Source organism: Schistocerca serialis, chromosome 5 (genome assembly GCF_023864345.2).
Source record: "Schistocerca serialis cubense isolate TAMUIC-IGC-003099 chromosome 5, iqSchSeri2.2, whole genome shotgun sequence".
NCBI lineage: Eukaryota > Metazoa > Arthropoda > Insecta > Orthoptera > Acrididae > Schistocerca > Schistocerca serialis.
In genome coordinates, this window is record NC_064642.1 from 252,996,553 (window position 1) to 253,019,153 (window position 22,601).

Genomic DNA, 22,601 nt, shown 5'->3' on the forward strand with positions numbered 1-22,601 from the left:
CATAAAAATCCATCATAAATGTTCAATATGTCCTCCATTGGCTGCACAGACGACATCTAGCCAACAGTCAAATCCATCCCAAACTGAGTGTAAGGTGTCTTCTGTCACTGAAGCTACAGCAGCTGATGTTCTGGTTTTTAGTTCATCAATGTCACGAGGTAAGTGAGGAATGTAAACACATTTTTTAACATATCCCCACAGGAAGAAATCACATGGTGTTAAGTCAGGGGACCAAGAAGGCCAAGACTGTAAAGCCTGGTCTCACGGTCCTGTATGCCCTATCTAACGTTGAGGCACATTGGCATTGAGGAAACTGCGCACATTGTTATGCCAGTGCGGTGGCATTCCATCTTGCTGATAGATGAAATGGTCAGAGCCAAGTTGTGGGAATAACCAGTTCCATAGCATTGCAAGATATGATTGTCCTGTTACGGTTTCTTCCTCAAAAAAGTAGGGTCCATAAACCTAGCTTTGGGAAACAGCACAAAAACCATTCACTTTTGGTGAATCACATTTGTGTCCAATTGTTTCATGAGGATTTTCGAGCCCCCATATATGCACATTATGACGGTGAACCTTACTGCTAATATGGAAAGTTGCTTCATCACTGAAAATCAACCGTAACATAAAAGTGTCATCTTCCATGTCCTCTACAATAGCACTGCTAAGTCCACTCATTTCACTTTGTCAGTATCTCGAAGAGCTTGTACCAGTTGTAATCGGTATGGTTTGAGGGCTAAATGATGCCGTAACACACACCACATTGTCATGTGTGATAACTCAAGTTCTTGGCTAGCACGACGCGTACACTTGCAGGGGCTCTGCTCAAATGCTCGTCAGATTTGTTCCACTGTTTGTTCAGGACATGTGGCCGGCCAGGACTTTTGTCTTTACAGAGGCACCCTGTTTCTTCAAACTGGTTATACCACCATCAAATGTTCTTTGGTGATGGTGGTTTAGCACGAAATCGAATAGGAAATGCCCACTGAAGTGCAATCACTGATCGAGTACGACTAAATTCAATAACACAATACGCCTTCCATTGTGTGAACGCCATATTGCGTGAGACTGGCTGCACGCTCCAGGTCAGCGCTCGTAGCAACATCTAGCAGATTTTTTCTGAAACTCTAGACCATGCCAATTACACATAGTGTTGTTTCAGTTACCTAGTGACATTTGTCTCAATATTATTGCAAGTTAAAATTGGGTCATTCTTTTTGGGACACCCTGTATAAGGAGATCATTTTCCTCCAACAAAAATGGTCTTTCTGATCAATGACATTCTATAATCACAGAGATCTGTAGAAGTACCCGATTGTTCAAAATTAAATGTAAGGTGGTGGACCCTAGTAATTTCAGTGAAGGTGGACTATTTTGTAAACAGATGTGACCAAATATAATTTTCTTCTGTTAGTGCAGTACAGACTTGAAAAATCAAAAAATAAGCAATGTAAAATGTAACTTCTTAATGCACTATTTTTTTCTTTCTGGGTTATTTAAGTGCATATTAAGACAATATAACATGCTGTGGAGTAATTCAGAAATTGAATTCAGTTTGTATTATTGTTAACAAAACATTTTTGTGATATTACTTATTTTCTTACTTATTTTACTCATTTTCATTACATGAATATGTACATATTTTGCATGTTGATATTACAAAAAACATACATGCTTACAAAAACATACATACTCTAATAAATGTTCGGTAAGGGGAAAACTGCATTACATATTAGATTAAATGCAACCAAAGAGATGTCACCCGCTCAGCTTTGAACTTGGATTTTCTCAAACTGTGGTTAAGTCCACTTATCTCCCTTGGTTTCTAGCCACCTCCAAGGAAACAGAGAGAGAAGTGTCAAAAGGGAGTCAATACAACATTAATACACCAAAACATTAGGGAAGGCAATGTGTATGATGGAGATGGGATATATTAATGCATGGAAAGTTCTGGTTGAGAATAAATAAATAAATAAAAAAATTATAACAACAAAATCAATTACTGACAAAATTATTTAATTGGATAGATAAAAAAACTACTCACCAAGTGGTGGCAGAACACACACATAAAAGACGGTTGTAATTGGCAAGCTTTCAGAGCCAGTGGCTCCCTCTTCAGGCAGAAGGCTTGAAGGGGAAGGAGTTTTCTTATCTGCTACTGCAACAATACCTAACCACAGAACTATGGATATATATCAGAACAACGCCAGTAACAAGTCCTAAGGGTCTTCAAGAAGGTATGGCTGACTAAACTGTTCTTGGTTTTAAAGCTCCATCACCTGAATTACAATTATTAACTTTCAACAGTTGTCATCACCATTGCCTTTAGGAGCTAAAAACCACTGACTGCTGCGAATGGCAGTGTCTTCCACATACGAATGAAGCAGTACAGTTCAGGGGACTGAATTTCCACATAAATGGAAAGGCAAGTCAAGTAATTTGTAGCAGATGTGTTCTTCCACAGGACAATGTGACACCAAGGACTGGGTGGGGTGAACATCTCCTTTGAAACTGATGCTCGACGGATGTAGGAGGTGAGAATAGAGTTCTTTGTAATAATATATGTTTTTGAGTGGGGTCCATCTTTAGCAAAACACAATTTTGTTTTTTGTACCAGACATGTTTCACTGCAGTTGCAGCATCATTAGTGGGTATTTTATTATTCTGGCTATTTAACATAAGGAATGTTCTTTACTGTTTAAATACATACAAATATTAGTTTCTAAATTGTAATTACAGGTTTGCGGAGAGCACATAAAATTCTGTATTCGTACCTTCTTACCATATGGTGTGGTTTTCCTGCTGTATTATATTTTTACAGTGACTGTTTTCCTTTACAGCTTGTCACCTGCACCTATATAACTTAATGTAGTCAAAACATTTATGCTGTTATCGCTATGCCTGAGATTAATAATTCATGTCAAAGGTTGTGTATAAAGAGAGAAAGAGAGAGAGATAATTGGTTTGAGGGTTTGTCATTATAATTATATTTATTTATTTTTTTAATGTGTGTGTGTGTGGGGGGGGGGGGGGGGTAGTTCTATAGGTTGGTATTATCTAATAATTCTTTGAGGGCAGAGAACAGACTTCCATTGCAGAGAGCTGTGTATTCATTTACTACTTGCTTTCCTTCAACTCTGGCTTTTTGTATTTGATAATTTTCTTCAATTATTGGTTTTTGTAGGGGGCTATTGCTGCATTTGAAAATTTTCAAATCAGTGTTGATGTCTGTTGGGCGGTGTCCATAAGGTGTTCAGCAAATGTGGAATGACAGCTGTTGCTTTCTAATGCTCTTCTGTGTTTCTGGTATTAAAGTTTCTGCTTGTCTGTCCTATATAAACTGATTTGCAGTTCTGGGATGTTAGTTGGTAAATACCAGATGTGTTGTGTTTGTCTGTGCTTGTGTTGGTTGTCCTTATTTTCCTCTGGTTGTCCTTATTTTCCTCTGCGTTGAGTTGTCTGTCCTGTAGGCTATTTTAAGCCCTTGTTTTTTGAGTATGTTGCCTATTCTGTGGGCTACTTTGTTGTTTTAGGTGAGAGTGAACCACTTGTTTATTGTTGTGGATTTCTTGTTCATTTGTGTGTTTGTAAGTTAGTGAGAAGGCTTTTGTGTGTTGGGGGTCTTTTTTAATTTTGTTTTAATTTTGTGGTTCAGTTTATCTGTAGTGTTTGTGTCATATCCATTCTCTACAGCTATTTGTCTGATTGTCTGTAATTCAGTGTTATAGTTGCTTTCAATGAGTGGAGTTTTGTTCAGTCTGTGTAGCATATATTGGAAACCAGCTAGTTTGTGTGTAGTCAGATGATTGGAATGTTTGTGAATGGCTGTGCTGGTGGTGGTTCCTTTTCTGAATAAGGAGAACTGGTGTTGGTTGTTGTGTCTGTGTAGTGTGAGGCCAAGGAAATGTAACATTTTCTTGTTATCTGTTTCTAAGGTGGTTTTATATCATTATGGCATTGTTGGATGCAACTGGGTGTTTCATCTAGCTGGTAAACAGTGACAGTGACAACTCAATAATAGAACTTGACAATGAAGAAGATGACAAAAAAAGAAACAGTAAGTGAAAACACACACACACACACACACACACACACACACACACACACACACACACACACACACACACACAACCTTTCACATGACTTATTAATCTCAGGCATAGCCATTACAGTTTAGAAATCGTAATTTTTGAGTAAATGTTTTGACTACATTAAGTTGTATATAGTTGCAGATGACAAACTTTCAAAAAAATAAAAAAAATAAAATAAAAACAGTCACTGTAAAAACGTAACACTGCACGAAAATGACACCGTGTGCTAAGAAGGTATTAGCACTCCGTCTTCAGACCACAAGTGGCCCATCAGGACCATCCGACCGCCGTGTCATCCTCAGTTGAGGATGCGGATAGGAGGGGCGTGTGGTCAGCACACCGCTCTCCCGGTTGTTATGATGGTTGTCTTTGCCCGGAGCCACTACTATTCGGTCTAGTAGCTCCTCAATTGGCATCACGAGGCTGAGTGCACCCCGAAAAATGGCAAAAGCACTTGGCAGCTAGATGGTCACCCATCCAAGTGACAGGCATGCCCAACAGCGCTTAACTTCAGTGATCTCACAGGAACTGGTGTATCTGTTGTGATTCGCCAACCATTCAAAGCTTGGGCTGCTGAGTTTCACGGCCTCAGTCGAAAGTGTCAATTTGTTACTGACGTTCACAAAGAATCCTACGCAGATTCCATGGTACGGGATCCTATTATCCGGTCGGCGCCTGACAAAGAAGCAAGGCAACGTGCCCTTCAGTTGGCAAATCCGACTCTAGATGAAGTCCTCTCCATTGCGCAGTCCATTGAAATTTCTCGCGCCGCTGGAGCGCAAATAGAGATGTGGGGTGACATCAGGGACATACAACCTCTGTGCGCTGTTGATGACGTGTGCGGCGTGTCCCCGCCGGCAGACGTGGCTGCAGTACGCTCCCACGTGCAGCCTCGGCCTAACCGTAAACAACCCTCTCAGAAACTGCAGCACAACCCCCGGCAACTTCCTTCATGTCCATGGTGTTTTACGAAATATTCACGCGAAGATTGTCCCCAACGTTGGGCCGTGTGTCACAATTGCAAAAAGAAGGGCCATGTGTCTTCCATTTGCAAATCCAACCGCATACATGATGTTCATGACCATGACGCTGATTCTGCTTCTGTGTTGTCTGTCAATTGCACTTCTTCCGTTTCAGGGAAGTTATTCTTCACAGTCCAAATCCTTGGTCGGAATGTTCGCATGCAGATGGATACTGGTTCTGCTGCCACTATCATTAATTCTCAAATGTATCTTCAGTTGCATTCTCCACTCCTATCACCTGTCACTCGGCCATTACGGACGTACAATAAACAGAAGATTTCTCTCTAGGGACAATTTAATGCTGAGGTATCTTACAAATCCGTCGTTCGCACTGTTCCCATATTTGTGGTCGACCAGAGTAATGCAGAAAATCTTTTTGGTTTCGATGCCTTTCGCGTTTTTGGGTTCTCCATAGATGACTCTGTCAATATCGTCTCTGATGCTATTCCTTATGCTCAAGTGGATTCCTAGTCGACGACATTTTCGTCCCTTTTTTCTCCTGGGTTAGGCCGAGCAAACGACTTTGAAGCTCCTATCATGCTCAAACCCACTGCTCGGCCTAAGTTTTTTCAGGCTCGGCCCATTCCTGTGGCCCTTCGTGATTGGGTAAAACGGGAGCTGGATCGTCTCACTACTTCAGGGGTCTTGCTTCCTGTCACTTCCAGTGAGTGGTCCTCTCCTGTCGTTGTTGTTGCTAAGCCCAATGGTGATATTCATCTCTGTGGCGATTTTAAAGCCAGTCAATGCACAATGTCTCATCGACACTTACCATATGTCCTGGCCTGAAGAATTGTTCACTAAACTTTCAACTTTCGGGTGGCCAGTATTTTTCTAAAATTGACCTGTCAGAAGCTTATCATCAACTTCCTCTTGACGCTGCTTCCCGGCAGTTTCTGGTCCTTAACACGCCTTTCGGCCTCTATCAATACCAACAATTGTCCTTCGGGGTTGCCAGCGCCCCTGCTCTCTTTCAGCGATTCTTGGAACAATTATTGCTCCCTGTCCCGGGGTGTACCAATTACATGGACGACATTGTTGTCACTGGCTCCACCACTGAAGAACATCTTCAGAACCTCCGCACACTTTTTCATGTCTTACAGACTGCCGATCTTAAGTGTAATCTTCAGAAATCACAATTTTTTCAGGCATCTATCACGTACTTGGGGTTTCAACTCTCTCGGGATGGTATTAGTCCACTTCAGCAAACTGTCGCTGTGATCGATGCCCTTCCTTAACCTTCATCTGTTAAGGAACTGCAGGCCTTCTTGGGGAAAATAGCATACTTTCACAATTTTTTACCGTCTGCTGCTTCGGTGGCTCAGCTGTTGCATCGTCTGTTGCAAAAAAAACGTGCCTTTTCACTGGTCCGCGTCATGCGATGCGGCTTTCCAGAAATTGAAGACTATGCTGAAACAGGCCCCGTGCCTGGCTACTTATCGACCTGGCCAACATCTTGTTCTTGCCACGGACGCCTCTCAATACGGGGTCGGTGCAGTACTTGTGCACCGTTTTTCTGACGGTTCTGAACAACCCATTGCTTATGCCTCCAAAACGCCCACAGATGCCCAACAAAAGTATTCTCAAATTGAAAAAGAAGCTTTGGCCATTATTTATGCTCTTCATAAGTTTTGTATTTTTCTCTATGGATCAAAATTTCATCTTGTTACGGATCACAAACTACTTGTTTGCTTGTTTCATCCATCAACGTCACTTCCCAACAACGTCACTTCGCCGCGTGTTGTGGTACCTGCGTCTTTGCATGCTTCGGTCTTGCGCCTCCTTCACCAAGGGCACTGGGGTGTCTCTCGCACAAAATCTCTGGCGCGCCGTCATGTGTACTGGCCTGGCATTGACTCTGAAATAGCACACATGGTCACTGCCTGCGGCCCTTCTGCATCACAGGCCACCGCCCCGAAGTCATCTTTGTTACTGTGGCCTTCGCCTGAGATGCCCTGGGAGTGCATTCATGCTGACTTTGCGGGACCTTTTTTAGGTACTTATTGGCTACTCATAATTGATGCCTACTCTACCTGTCCTTTCATTGTCCGTTGCATGTCGCCTACCACCGCGGCAACCACAAGTGCTCTCGCCCGCATTTTTTCTTTGGAAGGCCTTCCCTCTACTCTTGTTACTGACAATGGTCCGCAATTTGCCTCTTCCGAATTTGCGGATTTTTGTGCTCGTCACAGAGTCATGCATGTCACGGCCCCTCCGTTCCATCCACAATCAAACGGTGAGGCTGAACGACTAGTCCGCACGTTTAAGGCTCAGATGACGAAACTCCTGACTTCTTCTGCTGCTGATGATACGCTTCTCCAATTACTGGCTTCTTGCCGTTTCACCCCCATGGGCGACCACAGCCCAGCTGAGCTCTTACATGGCCGATAGCCCCGCACGCTACTTCATCTTCTGCGGCCTTCCACCTCATGGTCGCAGGTGCCTTCGCTTGGCTGGTTCACCGCCGACGACCTTGTATGAGAACGGGGATATGGCAGGCGGCCAAAATGGAGTCCGGGCCGCATCTTATGACACCGTGGCCGACGCCTGTATGAAATCCAGACGGACACGGGTGTTGCAGTGCGTCATTCGGACCAGCTTCGGCCTCGTGTGCTGGCAACGCCTGTTCTGAATGCTGCTACACCACCTTCAGCTCTACCTGACGCTCGGATTCTTGACATCTCTCATTACTCACAACACAGCCCTCTTCCCGTCATCTCCGTGCCCGTACAAGAACGGACGCCACCAGGAGACGTGCCCATGCAGGAACCGGATGACCATCATCTGTTGAAGCAACTCTACTCACCTCCTTCTCCTACGGACGCCGACACATCGCCCATGTCTCCTGTTATATCAACCGGACTTGCCGCAACAGGCAAATTGGTGCACGGGGCCCCAGCAGATTTGACCCCTACATCTCCTGTCATCTCAACCCATTATCATCGGGGACACTTCCGTCCGTACGGGAAGCCTCCTCCTCGAGACTTTACGACCAGTCATACAACGCCTATGGACATTAGCAATCTACAGGCCACTTCCATCAAGATCAGTGCAAAAATTTCAAAAGGGGGGAAAAGTGTTGTGACTCGCCGATCAATCAAAGTGCCGCCACGCAATTACGCGCGTCCTCTACATGCGGTGCTGTCTGCCAGCAATGCAGCAGCTGCGCCAACTAAGCGGCCTGCCAGCCAGCGGCCGCTAGACTTGGACTCAGTGCTCACTTGAATGTTATCATGATCACATCTCTTGCTTTGTCAACTTGCTCAGTGACTTACATGTGTTGTGTCGTTTTGAAATATATGTGTTCAAATTGACGTTATAACAGTATCCACTGTGGCAAGGCCGTTGCCTAGGAAGGTAAGAATGCACAATTTTATGTGCTCTTCAAAAACCTGTAATTACAATTTAGAAACTAATATTTACATGTATTTAAACAGTAAAGAACATTCCTTATGTTTAACAGCCATAATCATAAAAAAAAAAAACCACTGATGATGCTGCAACTGCAGTGAAACATGTCTGGTACAAAAAACAAAATTTTGTTTTGCTAAAGGTGGACCCCACTCAAAAACACATGTTATTGTTAAAGCAACCACAGACAAAAGAGCTTCAACATCAAGATGATTAGTGTTCTTTGTGTTTACTTAGTGTCCAAAGCCCACCCGATCTTCCACAAAACTTGTAATTCTAGACTCTGCTGAAATTACTGTGTTTTGGTTTAATTTTGAATGCTTCATTAATAACCAAACTTCAATAAGTTTAATATTTTGCAATAGTGGTCATTCTCTAAGCAGTTTTCCACCACAATCTATTTGGTTCACTTCATTTTATACAGCACATGTTTGGCACAGTGCTCAGAAAAAGAGCAAAAGGTTTCTCTCACTTAAACACTGAGATGTTCACAAGAAATACTGCACACACCTGACACTTGAAACCCCATGTAATGAAATATCAGAATAGGTCAGAATACGAGTCTTCACCAATACCTCTGGAGAACATATCCCATCTTGCAAGTCACTACTTCACAATGTGGAGGAAATGCTGCTAGTTTGGTTTCTTACATTGACATACAATGCATATGTCCCCAACTGCACACGAAAGCATTCAAAACTTCTTATCTGCTGTAGCTGTCACCGCTGAGTGTGCCTTAACTGGAGCCATCTTAGCACTATTTACTAATGTGTTCATGTCAGCAGTAAGTGGCTTTAACTTCTGAAGATTATGACATTGAGAGTTTTGACAGTTCTTGAATTGTAACTCAATTGACACACCATGATAACTGAATGGTTTTTACTCAACACAGGTTACATTTATCATGGTTGCCACAAGTATCCTCAAGTGAAATTCCCTGATATTTCCCTGATTTCCAGACAAGTTTTAGCATTTTTCCCTGACAAATTTTGAGATCCCAAGGGTAAGTACAGACATTAAGTTGACAATCCATCTTTGCAGCTATGGTACACGAAAAATAGTGCCAAACAAGGAAATATCTAAATAAAACTTTCAAGCAGACTGTGTTTCCTAATGTGAGCAAAAATCTTAAGAACTAACATCAACATCTTTTGTAATGAACTGTTTTTAGATGGAGAAAGCAAGCCAAACAGTACATGTGTTTCATTAAGACCACAGATGTTATTGTATTTCAATAAAACAAAACACATTTTGTGACAAAAATAAGCATTTCCTTGGTGTCACAAGACAGATTTAAAATACCTTCACTGATTTCAGAAATAACCTCGGAAAAACATAGGGCCCTTGAAAGTTATGTATAAGGTGGGGAAGAGCTGTGTAACCCAACAATATAGGTAGTTGCCAATAAAATGTTGGTTCTACTATGTTCATTACTGTCGGTTATCACAAACTATGTAACATCTATTATTTTACAGCTATTATGTGATTTTTCTTTTGAGAAATATTTGGGTACACAGCGTACAAACTGCCAGCGACAGCCATATTTTTTTTCTTCTCATTGCACATACTTTCTAATATATAAATTACTTTCAAAATGCCAAAATGTGCTAGAATAAATAAAATGTCCATAAAACGCCACACCTTGCAATGTATTTGAGGTGAGACAGTCGCAATTTTTGAAATTCAATGCCTGTGGCCTCTGACCTGCTGAGGAGCACTAGAGTCCTGGGTCCATGGATAAACCACAAAAATCTGTTGTATTATGCCACATACAAACAGACGCGACCTGCAGGCAGGTCGGTGAGACTAGATCTTATGGGCAGGACACGCACGTTAGTGGGAAACGAAGGGCTTCAGATCGGCAGGCCTGACCTCTTAGAGATACCTGCAGAAATGGCCTGCTGTTTTGACCTGCTGCAGGAATCCAATAGTGTGCCCAGCTATTCAGGAGTCACAGACACCATGTTGATGAAATGGGACCGCAGTGATCAATCCATGAAATGGATAACTTGGGCAAATACTCTGAGGATCAATAATAATGATAGGTAGCAACTCACCGTAAAGATGACCTCTGATCCGCAGACAGGCACATAGAAAAGACAATCGCATTCTCACAACTAAATTTTCGGCCATAGCCTTTGTCAGAAACCGAGAATTCACATAATCACTCAGACAAAACTTACGCACAGATGACCGCCATCTCCGGCCACAGCGTCTACAGTCTCTGAGAATCAGATCCAAACAAACCACTCCTCGTGCCTCCCTGCCTCTCATCCGCAGCTGCTACACTAACAGTGACAAGTGGTGGCAGCATCAACTGCAAGCTGAGGGGATGGGTAGGAAGATGAGAAGCACTAATAATGAGTGAGTAGGGAAGCAACGCACGTGCTCAGCTGCACCCAACCACTGACAATGCATGATGTCTCAGTAAAGAAATCATTTCATCTACTGAGACAAAAATGAGATTTTTTTCAGTGTTTTTTCCCCCCAGATTTCCCTGACACGTTAGGAATTCCTTGATATTCCCTGATTTCCAGAGCCTGTGACAACCCTTTTCATTACTTGATTCTTTCATTTATTAATTATTCACCCAGTTGCATACATTTCATCCTGAAGAAGAAACTTCATGGATGTGGAACTAGTAATGTATACATTAACCACAGGATGTATCTGTCACAAACTGCATCAATGATTAACAACTGTTAAATTTTTCAGTTGTTGTAATCTATTCTCACCAATTCAGAAAGAATCTGGCATAGTGAGATTAACAGGGAAGCTGATAATTGAAAAATACCATAATTTGTAACAGTTAGCTAATCTTGGACTGTCAGGTTAATGCTCAGTGCAACAGATATTCTGATCTTTCCTACACCATAGAGGAAAAAAAATGAAAGCAGTTCTATCCCTTTGGAAGAAATACTTAAAATAGCTATGTCAATTTGAAGCTGCCAGATTTAGTAAAGACAATTGCTCAGCCAATGCTACTGACAAAGGCGTACAAACCACAAAATAAGTTTCGGCAGTCTTGAGAAAAGCAGGCAAACTGAAAAGTTACTGAGTGTAGAACTCACTGTCAAGTGGCTGTTTCAAGACAGTGTATGACATGATGGGTCAATACGACAGAAACTGAGACAGCTGCGAGTTTTTTCAGTTGTCACAAAAGTAAAACAAGAACGATACCCAGATCAGAATAACCAAGTGACTGACAGCGAAGCACATCTGAGTAAGGAAGGGGGCGATGTTGTTGGTTCGTCAGGGCACGTGTGCACAGTATGGCGCAGCAGCGACACCTGTGCTATTCCTTACTGCTCTATCTTCTCATGCTGCCTTTTAATGAAGCTTAACAAACGCATTCCTGCGTATAAAATGATACCTGGCTGCTATTATTTGTATATCTCTTATAAGCAACAGGTAACACACTGTAATGCCACTTAGTTCAGAATCACTTTCGTCCTTTGCACCACTGTTATCTGAGCTCTCGTCCATGGACGAGTCACTGGAATTGTTCAAGGATATAATTCAATTTTCAGACTTACTCTCCACATTCAATTCACTTTTCAATGCTTCTTTAACAACCGTTTCTCTGTGTGGGGCACAACATTACTCCACTTCTCTGGCATCATTTGTGACACTGCTTCCTCTAATGGTCTTTGAATTTCTGTCGTAGCGAAGCTTTTGTTACTTGTTGCTACTTTATGTTTAATCTGTGCCCAAACCATTTTGATGGTGTTGAAGTGGCAGCGGTATGGTGGAAGCTTAAGAACTCTGTGCCCACGTTCTTTAGCTACTTCGTCCACAACATACTGTTCAAACTGTGGCTTTTTTTCTGAGCTGTGCCATACATAAAGGTCCTGAATTTTCACATTAGGGCATTTCAATCATTCAACAGTGGCAGCTTTCTTCATTGCCATCTTTAATAACTGAACTGTAGGGAGGGCCGATTTAGATTTTCCAATAGTTGCCACTTCAACATGGTTTTCTGACAGAATAATTGGCCTTCATCCAGGTTTTGTAGACACACAAAATGCCTTCAAATGGCACATTAATGATATTTCTTAAAAATCAACAATGCCACGCTACACTGTCACCTTTCTCCTTTATAATTTTCTGTCCATTAATTTTTTTGTACAGAATACCGAGGGCTCTGACAATTGTTGACAAAGACATCTTGCTGCCACTGAATAACTCTGCCTCACGAAGAGTGACACACACCTTTTTTTTACAGTTGAATGTTCTTTTCTTAATACCCATATATATGGCGATGAACTGCAACTTGTTGAAAAGGGTCAAAGTTTCTTATACGTGGTTCTGTTCTTTCCGTTTTACTGGGTGTCTGCAGTTTGGATGAACCAAGCTCTTCCCCTTCTGGACAGTATTTCTCCATACAAATTTAACGGCAGTATTTTTGCGTGTCTTCAAAGCATCTACAGTTCTTTCGACTCCCTTCATTACAGGCAATAGAGTACACCATTGCCTCTCTCCTTCTTGAAATATTTTCACATCAAGCACACAAACTCATATGTGTGACCAAGTAAAACATGGGCAGATTGCTGAATTTTCCATTTAGCAACCAAACTTGATTGTACACTTCCACTGCAAGCTTCAGACATTCTGTAGTGCAATATAAATTCCCCACACAGAGAAATGAAGCACACAGCAAAACAGACCACAACTGTTTACATTACCGCTCACGAGCGTCATCTGCAACGAGCTGCAATAGTTGTTACTGCAGTAGCAGAGAGATCTGACAATGGTGAACAGAACAGGAGGTGCAGCCAAATGTGCTCTCAAACTGGCTGTTGCTATGGTTACAGCCATGTAAACAGCTAGATGTCAATCACTTTTATTCTGATCTGGATATAATTAAGTTACCTAACAAACACTGCCACTGAGTAAAAGAATGTTTAAAGATACACGCTGCAGATGAAATATTACATTATCTCAAGTCAATGAAATATGTATATCTATTTTTGTTCTTTACAGATTAATAACTTTCAAATTCATCAAGCTATCAAAACAAATAAAATGTCCACTGACAGCTCTTGACTAGCACTGTCGAAAGAAAGCACTATAATTTTTAATAAGCAAGTACAACTTGAATAGCGAGTTGGAATATTTATTGTGATGATTAAAAAACTCACTTCAGTAATTTAATATGCACAGCAGCAGTATGGAATATGAAAGAGCAATCTGCAAATAAATCATAAATGAAGTGTCCAAGAAAAATACCATCATCACCATGTAAAACCTATTATAGATCTAATCCCGTTGGGTGTGTAACACTATTGTTGGTAATAAGTTTTAATATTATTTATATCTGCTGAAGCGTCCACACATAATGGATGAGAGGCAATATGTAAGATTTACTGTCAATCATATGTCAGAGGAAGCAGTGCATAAGCATGAATTGTGTGTTTGATTTAGATATGCTGTTTTAGTAATAAATGCACAATAAAAGCCTTTTTATGTTTTCCAATGGCAGACTGATGGCTACACAAGCCTTGGTCAGTTTTTTGTATGTGCTGGTTGAGGTAAGACTCGCGCAGATGTTAAGTACATCACACATTCCTAAAAAGAGTTTAAAATTTTTTGTGCAATAGGTCTAGGAACTTACATTTTTTATTTACTCGTGAGGTAAGGAAAGTTTTCTACAGCACATTTTGCAGATTTAACTCTGAACTGCAGTTTGGTGTTCAGAGATCTCTTATGAGTTTACATATTCATAATACTTAAAAATAGATATGTAATGATTTTCACGGAGCACTAATGAACAAAACTTTAAATTATTTTGATAAAGTATAATACTTGTAACCCAGATGCTCAACTGTCGAAGAAAGAGGAAGCATATCAATCCGTCATTGCACTTACAGTGTTTCGAAACATGTTGAAAAGGCACTAACAGATATCCATAGCTGCTTCCCAATGTAACTTGTATTCTTTCCCATATATGAACATTTCAAAGAGTATACAGTTCACATTTCTGTGAAACATTTGTGACTTTTCCATTAACTGAACCCAAAATTCCTTCAATTGTAATTTGTTAATAAATTTTTCTTATCTAATATGACGACAAAAATTTCATAAACCAGGTACGAAATATTTAGTTGTAGTACAGTGCACAGTACCTGTGTACATCTGGAAAAATGTCTGATAATAATGGCAGCAGAGAAGATCCCAGACCAGAGCCTGTGCCACCTCCCACTGAGAAAAGGAGCAAGAAACCATGCAACTGATCGCAAGATTCTGCTGACTTCCGAAGCAAGTTTTCTATCTTGCTTGCGTATCTTCTACCATGAGACAAGTTTCCTTCAGCCCTGAAAGGAAAGAAAAATGTAGAAATCTCTGTTGCATATAATCTCTCAAGAAAATTAAAGGACCAGTCAGGACAAGGTTGTTAAACTTAGTAAACAATTTATTCTATTCTAATCTAGAAGTCATGCTGTAAGGTTATGACTCTTAAAATGTTCAACGCAATATATTTATCAATATTCATCTTGTCAGACAGATGATAACACCAACTCAACTTCCTTCCAGATTTGTTGCAACATCTGTTGGAGACATTGTACTGTCATTTAGAACATTCTTTCTCGAAGAACCAGATGGAACTGTTGAGACATTGTAATGCTAGTGATTGAGTAGAGTGACTGGTAGACCATCAGAATTTACAGCTAATTCGAAGAATCACCGCATGACATGAATTTAATTTTCTTATTCTATCATACGAAAAATGACAGAAAACACTACTTCAAGTATAACTGGTAGGACATGGATATTGAATTGCAGCTGCATGTGTGAATTACTGTAACAAGACCTCCTGCTGTGGAAGATATCATCAAAGGACCTTCTTCAACTCCCTTATATTCCCTGGAAACTCTGAGACACGTATAGTCACAGTTCATACAACAATGATGTGTCACATAAATAGCGGGATGAAGAGAGAAGTAGGTTTAAAATTTTTTCTGCAGCCTGTCTTTGCATATGGCTATCTAACTGCTAGCTTCATCAAGTCAGTATCACTGGTAATGTGATTTATTTTATTTATCGTATCCAAGACATCACCATTTTACAAAAAAAATTATATTACAATGCAAGAGAAACAGTTATAATACAATAATACATGGTTATAAGGTAAATTGATTTAAGTGTCAGGAAGTCATTTCTGAAAGTATTCGTATGGAGTGTAGCCATGTATGGAAGTGAAACATGGACGATAAATAGTTTGGACAAGAAGAGAATAGAAGCTTTCGAAATGTGGTGCTACAGAAGAATGCTGAAGATTAGATGGGTAGATCACATAACTAATGAGGAAGTATTGAATAGGATTGGGGAGAAGAGAAGTTTGTGGCACAACTTGACCAGAAGAAGGGATCGGTTGGTAGGACATGTTCTGAGGCATCAAGGGATCACCAATTTAGTATTGGAGGGCAGCGTGGAGGGTAAAAATCGTAGAGGGAGACCAAGAGATGAATACACTAAGCAGATTCAGAAGGATGTAGGTTGCAGTAGGTACTGGGAGATGAAAAAGCTTGCACAGGATAGAGTAGCATGGAGAGCTGCATCAAACCAGTCTCAGGACTGAAGACCACAACAACAACAAGGTAAATTAACTACAATAATATAGAAAAGTATGTAACATATAATGATAAGCGCTAAGGATGCGAAACAGAGCGATTTTCATATCCCACGTGAAGCCCAATACACTGCAGCTTGAATAGCCTTGTCATTTGCTTCAAATAGGTCTTGAGTCGAACACGGGTTGTTTAGTTTCCTGCAGACCAGTAGGTGTTGTGGGTCTTGCTGTTCTCCACACTCACAGGGCTCGTCTGCACTGATGTAGCCCCATTTTTCCATGTTTGCTCTGCATCTTGATACGCCTGTTCGTAGTCTATTCAGGGCTTTCCAGGTCGTATATGGGAGTTCAGAGCCAGCTGTGGGTTCTTCCCTGGGGCTATTCCCTGGTCTTCCTGGGTCCACATTGTACCACAGCTCTTCTCATCGTGCTCTAGGCGATAAAAGAGTTGCTTCAGTTGTTCGTAGGAAACTCTTCCTTGATTTAAGTCGGCGAGGTTGAAGATTGTATCCAAACACTGGATGCCTGGGATCTGTCTCCTGTTTATGTTTCTCGATTTCTGCGGCAGTCCTTCTTCTGATGTCTGGCGGGGCTATGCCCATGAGGTGGTAAAGCTGCTTTGTGGGAGTTGGGCGGAGGCATCCTGTCACCATGCGTCCAGTCTCATTCAATGCTATATTTACTTGTTCAGCGTGGGTGGAATTTTGCCAAACGGGTGCCGAGTACTCCGCAGTGGAGAAACATAAAGCTAAAGCTGACGTGCGGAGAACTGTAGGTTGCACTCCCCATCTGCTATTTGTTAGCTTGCAGATGATGTTGTTCCTGGCACTCACTTTCATCTTTGTGGCCAAACGGTGTTCCTTGTAGGTGAGAGCACGGTCAAGTTTAATCCCAAGATATTTTGGTGTGTCACAGTGAGATAGATGTTGTCCCTTCCAGCTTATGTTGAGTTTCCTCCTTGCTTCCTTATTACGTAGGTGAAAAGCACAGACCTGGGTTTTTGCTGGGTTTGGCTTGAGGTGGTTATTATCATAATAGTCACCCAGCTTTTCAATCGCTAAAGTTAATTTACTTTCTACCTCTTCAGAGGTTTTTCCCTGGGTGGCAACGACTGTATCGTCTGCATAGATGAAGGAGCGAGCGTCCATGCTGATCGGTTGGTCATTGGTATAAATATTATACAGCAATGGGGCGAGGACGCTACCTTGAGGTAGGCCGTTTTTCTGGGTCCGCCATCGGCTCTTCTTCGACTGCAGCGTGACAAAATACCGTCTATTCTGCAACAGGCACTGGATGAATTGCGCCAGTCGGTAGTCTTTTGTGGTGTTATATATTTTTGATATTAACTTACTGTGGTTTATGGTGTCGTAAGCTGCTGTAAGGTCGATAAAGGTTGCACCTGTAATTTGTTTCCGCTCATATCCATCTTCTATGTACTGTGTAAGGTTGAGGATTTGTCCGCAGCATGACCTTCCTGGGCGGAATCCTGCTTGCTCTTTAATTATATTCTTGTCTACATGTTCTGAGATGCGGTTAAGGATCATTCTTTCTAAGACTTTATAGAGCTGACAAAGCAGGGAGATAGGCCAAAAATTTTTGGGGTCTGTGGGGTTTTTTCCAGGTTTTGGTATAGCTACTATATTTGCCGTCCGCCAAGTCTTGGGGATTTTCATTTCAAGAACACATTTGTTCATCATATCTAGTAACCACCGTCTGGTAACAGGTCCGAACATTTTTATTTATTCTGGGCGTAGATCATCTAGGCCAGCGGCTTTATTAATTTTCATTATGGAGATGGAATCTTCTAATTCTTTCAGAGTAAAAAGGGTGCCTAGGTGGTCTTTTTCTTGAGTGCCTCTCTGTAGTTTCTTTCTTGGGTGCTTCCTGTTGGTTTTACCATTAAGTAGAAGTTGATTTGCTATTTGATTTGGTGTGACCTTATACAAATTTTGTGTATTAGATGAGGGGTCATTATTGATGTTTTTAAGAAGTTGCCAGGCCTTTCGGCTATTCTGTTTCATGTCTAGGTTTGTGATTAGATTACACCATTTCATTGTTCTTGAGGCTGATATGGTCTGGAGGAGATCTTCTCCCGCCATAGTTGTTTCCTCTGAAAAAGGGTTTTCCTCGAAGAGCTGTTGGTAATGTTCCAGAAGAACCTTTGAGTTTCCGTCAAGTCCAGGGATATAACTAGTTCTGCAGCCTCGGGGGATATTTCTTCGGGAGACAGTTTTAACTAATTCAATGAAAGTGTCATATTTTTCCGGGCTAGCATCAAGGTTCTGCACCTCTTTGTCAAGTTCTTCAGAGAATTTGTCCCATAGGGCACGTTTAAAATTAAAACGTCTTTGGAAATGGGTGGTTGCTGGTTTAACAACTGCTTCAACCAGACATAATATAGCTCGGTGCTGTGTATGTGGGAGGGGTTCTCCCACATCCTTCCTGGTTTGATGTGCTACGTTTTCGCTGACAAAGATGTTATCTGGATTGTATCCACGGTTCCACCTGCTGCTGTTGAAGGAATATGGAAGTTTGGGGTCGTGTATTAATTTAAGGCCAGTTGAGTCTGCCCAGGTTTCTAGGTCGTCCCCACTTTTGTATGTGTGCCTGTACCCCCAGGCTGATCCATGACAGTTGAAGTCGCCCATTACTATTTTCGTTGGTTGTGAGTTGAAGTTGGTTGGCTCACTGAATCTGAACTCCCTGCTCGGAGGCTTATATATATACGTCACAGTGCAGGACTGTAACTCTACAGTCAAGATTTTGATGTCTTCTTGAGATGTCAGTTCTGCAGATATAATACCTAAGCCCATTTTGGCGAAGATTGCGCTGCCATATAGCTCATGTGGTCTTTCAATTACTAATTTCATTCTGTGGATCTTTGGTCTTCTATTTGTGGGGCCAATGTGGGTCTCTTGGATTAGTAAGAGATCACAGTTGTGAGTTTTACATGCTACAGCAAGTAGTACTTCTTTCTCATGAGAGAGCCCTTCAATGTTTATGGACATTATATTTAGCGCTGGCTTTGATAAAAGCCTTTTTGTGGTGTCTTGGTGTTGAAAGGATTGGCCGTTAGGCACAGGCCTAACGTTGCCCAGGGCACGCCCGATCGTTGTCATGATCTTTGGGAAGGCTCCTTTCGTGTATCCCATGTGATGACAGAAGAGCAGCACAATGTTTAACAGGTTTACTTTGTTGTTGAACAAGTCACATAAAGATGGTTAATGTATCAAACAATGGAAAATTCAGGATGAAATATAACAATATTATGAAAAGGAAATTTGCTACCCACCGTATGTCTACTTTCGACAAAGACCTTGTTGGCAAAAAGCTTATTTGTGACAGTTTTCTTGTTGTGCCTATCTGCGACTCAGCATTTCCACTATATGGTGAGTAGCAACTTTCCTTTTCAAAAGATGGTTAATGTGTTCTAGTCAGGCACTGTCCAACATTCAGTCCACATTACATGAAGAACTATTTTTAAATTAGAAGTACAGGTGGTGACTTCTACAAATGTGTTTCTTACTATAGGTATATTGTACAAACATAATCAATAAAGTTAGGAATATTATAGGACTTGCAGAGTAAAAATGTAGCTGTAAGCATAATCAAAACATGAAGGAGACGTGTGTTCAGTATCCCATCATCATCAGTGTTATTAGAGAGGGAGTACAAACCCATGTTACGCAAGAAGAAGGAGACTAAGATAGCCCTGTCCTTTTGGACCCAATCAGAACCAGGAAAATCAGTTATTTTCAACCACTCACATTCACACACTGCATACCACTGTGAAGTGCATGGCAGGGCTTCTTCCCATTCCAATCACATACGGACTGCGGGAAGAATGACTGTTTAAATGCCTCTGTGCACCTGTAATTAAGCTAATCTTGACCTTCCAGTCCCTTTGAGAGCCATATGTATGGGTTGTAATATATTCCTCAATTCATCACTTAAAGCTGATTCTTGGAACTTTGTAAGCAAGCTTTCTCACGATAGTTCACATATGTATTCAAGTGCCTGCCAGTTCTGTATCTTCACTGACTCCATGACTTTCTCTCTTGGGTCAAACACACCTGTGACCTGTGATTTGTGGCTTTCCCGGAATATATGCTGCTGACTGTTCTTGGGCGTACTGATGGATACAACTGTCAAAAGCCCATGATGTTTCAGCAGACAACTGTTCCACCACCACCATGTAGCTGATGGAATAAGTGTATGCTACATGCATGGGTGTATTTATATCTGCTGGTCAAGAGACAGGTCTCATCGGTCCTGCACGGTGCTCAGTGGTGGAATCCATGCAGCAAGAACAATGGTAGGCAGAGTCTCAATTGCATTCCACCTGCCATATTTGTTGCATCTTGCATCCAGGTGTCACATTTTGCTTTGACGGAGCTTAGTATTGGGTCCCATGCCGTGCTCAGTTGGAAGCCAGTGTCTCTGTTGATTAAATTATCCATCAATTGAATTTCAATAGCTTCTTCGAACATGCAATCCCAAAATTTATTATGGGTAGCCAGAATTTTTGTTTGCTGGTAACTCATTTTATTACTGTTTTCAATGCTGTGTTCTGCACTGAAGATTGATGTACAGAACGTGAGTGCCATGCCCACTTACTACAGACTAACAACTTTCCTATAGCAGAAAACTGCACTTAAAAAGGACATTAAATGAATTACCAGCAAACGGAAGTCCTGGCCACAACTGATATATTTTAGGGCTACGTTTTATCCAACTGATAATTTCATTTACAGGGACTCTGGCTTCAAAGTGAGCACGGCACAGGAGCAAATACTAAGATTCATCAAAGCAAAACGTGATACGCAGATGGAAGGTGCAACATGGACGGCAGGTGAAAGCCAAATGAGGCTCTCCCCTCCACTATCACAGCTGCACACGCCCTTACTACCACAGGGCCTGAACTCTGGACAGGCAGGTTAAATACTGCAAGCCCACAGCAGACACTTCACTCCATCAGCAGCATCTAATGACAGTGGAACAATAGTCCGCCAATATATCATGGACTTATGACAATCAGCTCTGGCAATACTCTTGAAACCAAGGATGCAAACCTGCGAATGTCTGTGCTGCCATTAAAATAACTGTATACCCAGTAATGTGATATACAGTTAGGATAAATAAGACAGTGTGTTACAGAATAGACACTTCTCAGTGGAAAGCACTTAGAATAATTAAAGAGATCGGCACAAACATTTATGAGAACAGTTCACAACAGATGAGAAGGGATGAAATTTATAATGAACCAAATGCTGACATAAAATTTAATCTATTACATGACAAATTCATACCATTATTTGAAAATAGCTTTCCACATAAGCTAATCAGAAAGGACATTAAACGGCTGTTGTGGGGGGAGGGGGGGGGGGGGGACAAAAGAAAACATGGATCACTAGAGGAATTAAAGTGTCTTGTGAAAAGAAAAGGGAACTGCATCTGTTCGCAACACCAAGTAAAGATTCTGCAGTAGTTGCTGAACATGTAAATCTTTCTACTTGTTTTAGTTGCCTTTAATAGACTACTTTGGTAATCATTGTTGCTGCAACTGCCTCATAGTCACTGAAACCAGTTTCAAATGTGGACATCATCAAAGAGAACAGGTCTATTTGTTGCTATTAGATCCAATTTAATTCCATCATAAGTGGACTTTTGAAGCATTTGGTGTAGGCAGTTTGAAGAGACATCATCCAGCAATGTTTCACAAAACATCTCCTTAAGCCCACCATGTACAAAACTGTAATTTTTCTAATTGATTATTGGACAATTACAGTCTCCTCTGACAGTGACAGTATGATTAGGGAATTGCACACTAGTGGACTTTGGCTTTCTTTAATGTTTTTGGTTACATCTGGAGGTGAGTCTAATGGTCAATAGAAGGATCTGGTAAGAAGTTTATGCCCACCCTTGACATTTAGTCTTGCCCACACAGTCTCATTTGCAGTTTCAATATCTACCTTGATGGATATGAGTTTCTCGTCTACTGTAGGGTTGTCCATTCGTCCCGTTTTTTACCAAAATGTCCCGCTGTCCCGAAAGTTTTTTTGGGGACGCTCAAATGTCCCGTTTTTTTATGACTCTGCTTGGCTAGAGTATTTTACGCTACTGGTTGTTTGACTTGCTATTAATTGCGCAATTATTTACGCTAGGAAGCGTGTGATGACTTTCAACATACCCCAAACATGTACCGAACTGTCAAAAATCGCGAGTAATTTTAAACGCACTATAGGTTACGAATAACAACGAAGATTCTTCTCTTCTAAATCGATCCACTGAATCCATCCTTTCGGTCCAGAGATACTCTACACCAATGATACTTTCTCTCTGGCTTCCGTCACCACACTGTTAATGTTTTGCACTGTGCAATCACTGTTTCATTATGCCAAAACGAAAGTGTAATTTTAACAGCAATGTAAAAAGTGAGTTTCCTTTTATCACTGGTAGTGGAGAAACTGTAAAATGTACGTTGTGCAGATCAAAATTTGCTATTGGTCA

General features: G+C 41.3%; 1 protein-coding gene across 4 annotated transcripts in view; it reads right to left on the minus strand.

Annotated features, from left to right (window-relative positions):
- The window catches only part of LOC126481449 (tubulin epsilon chain-like), a 161,061-nt gene that overhangs the window by 97,569 nt on the left and 40,891 nt on the right, over positions 1-22,601 (minus strand). For all 4 annotated transcript variants that reach the window (XM_050105220.1, XM_050105218.1, XM_050105216.1 and 1 more), the window contains exon 4: positions 14,647-14,835. In XM_050105220.1, coding sequence (XP_049961177.1) covers positions 14,647-14,835 — 189 coding nt within the window. The remainder of the gene's footprint in view (positions 1-14,646; positions 14,836-22,601) is intronic.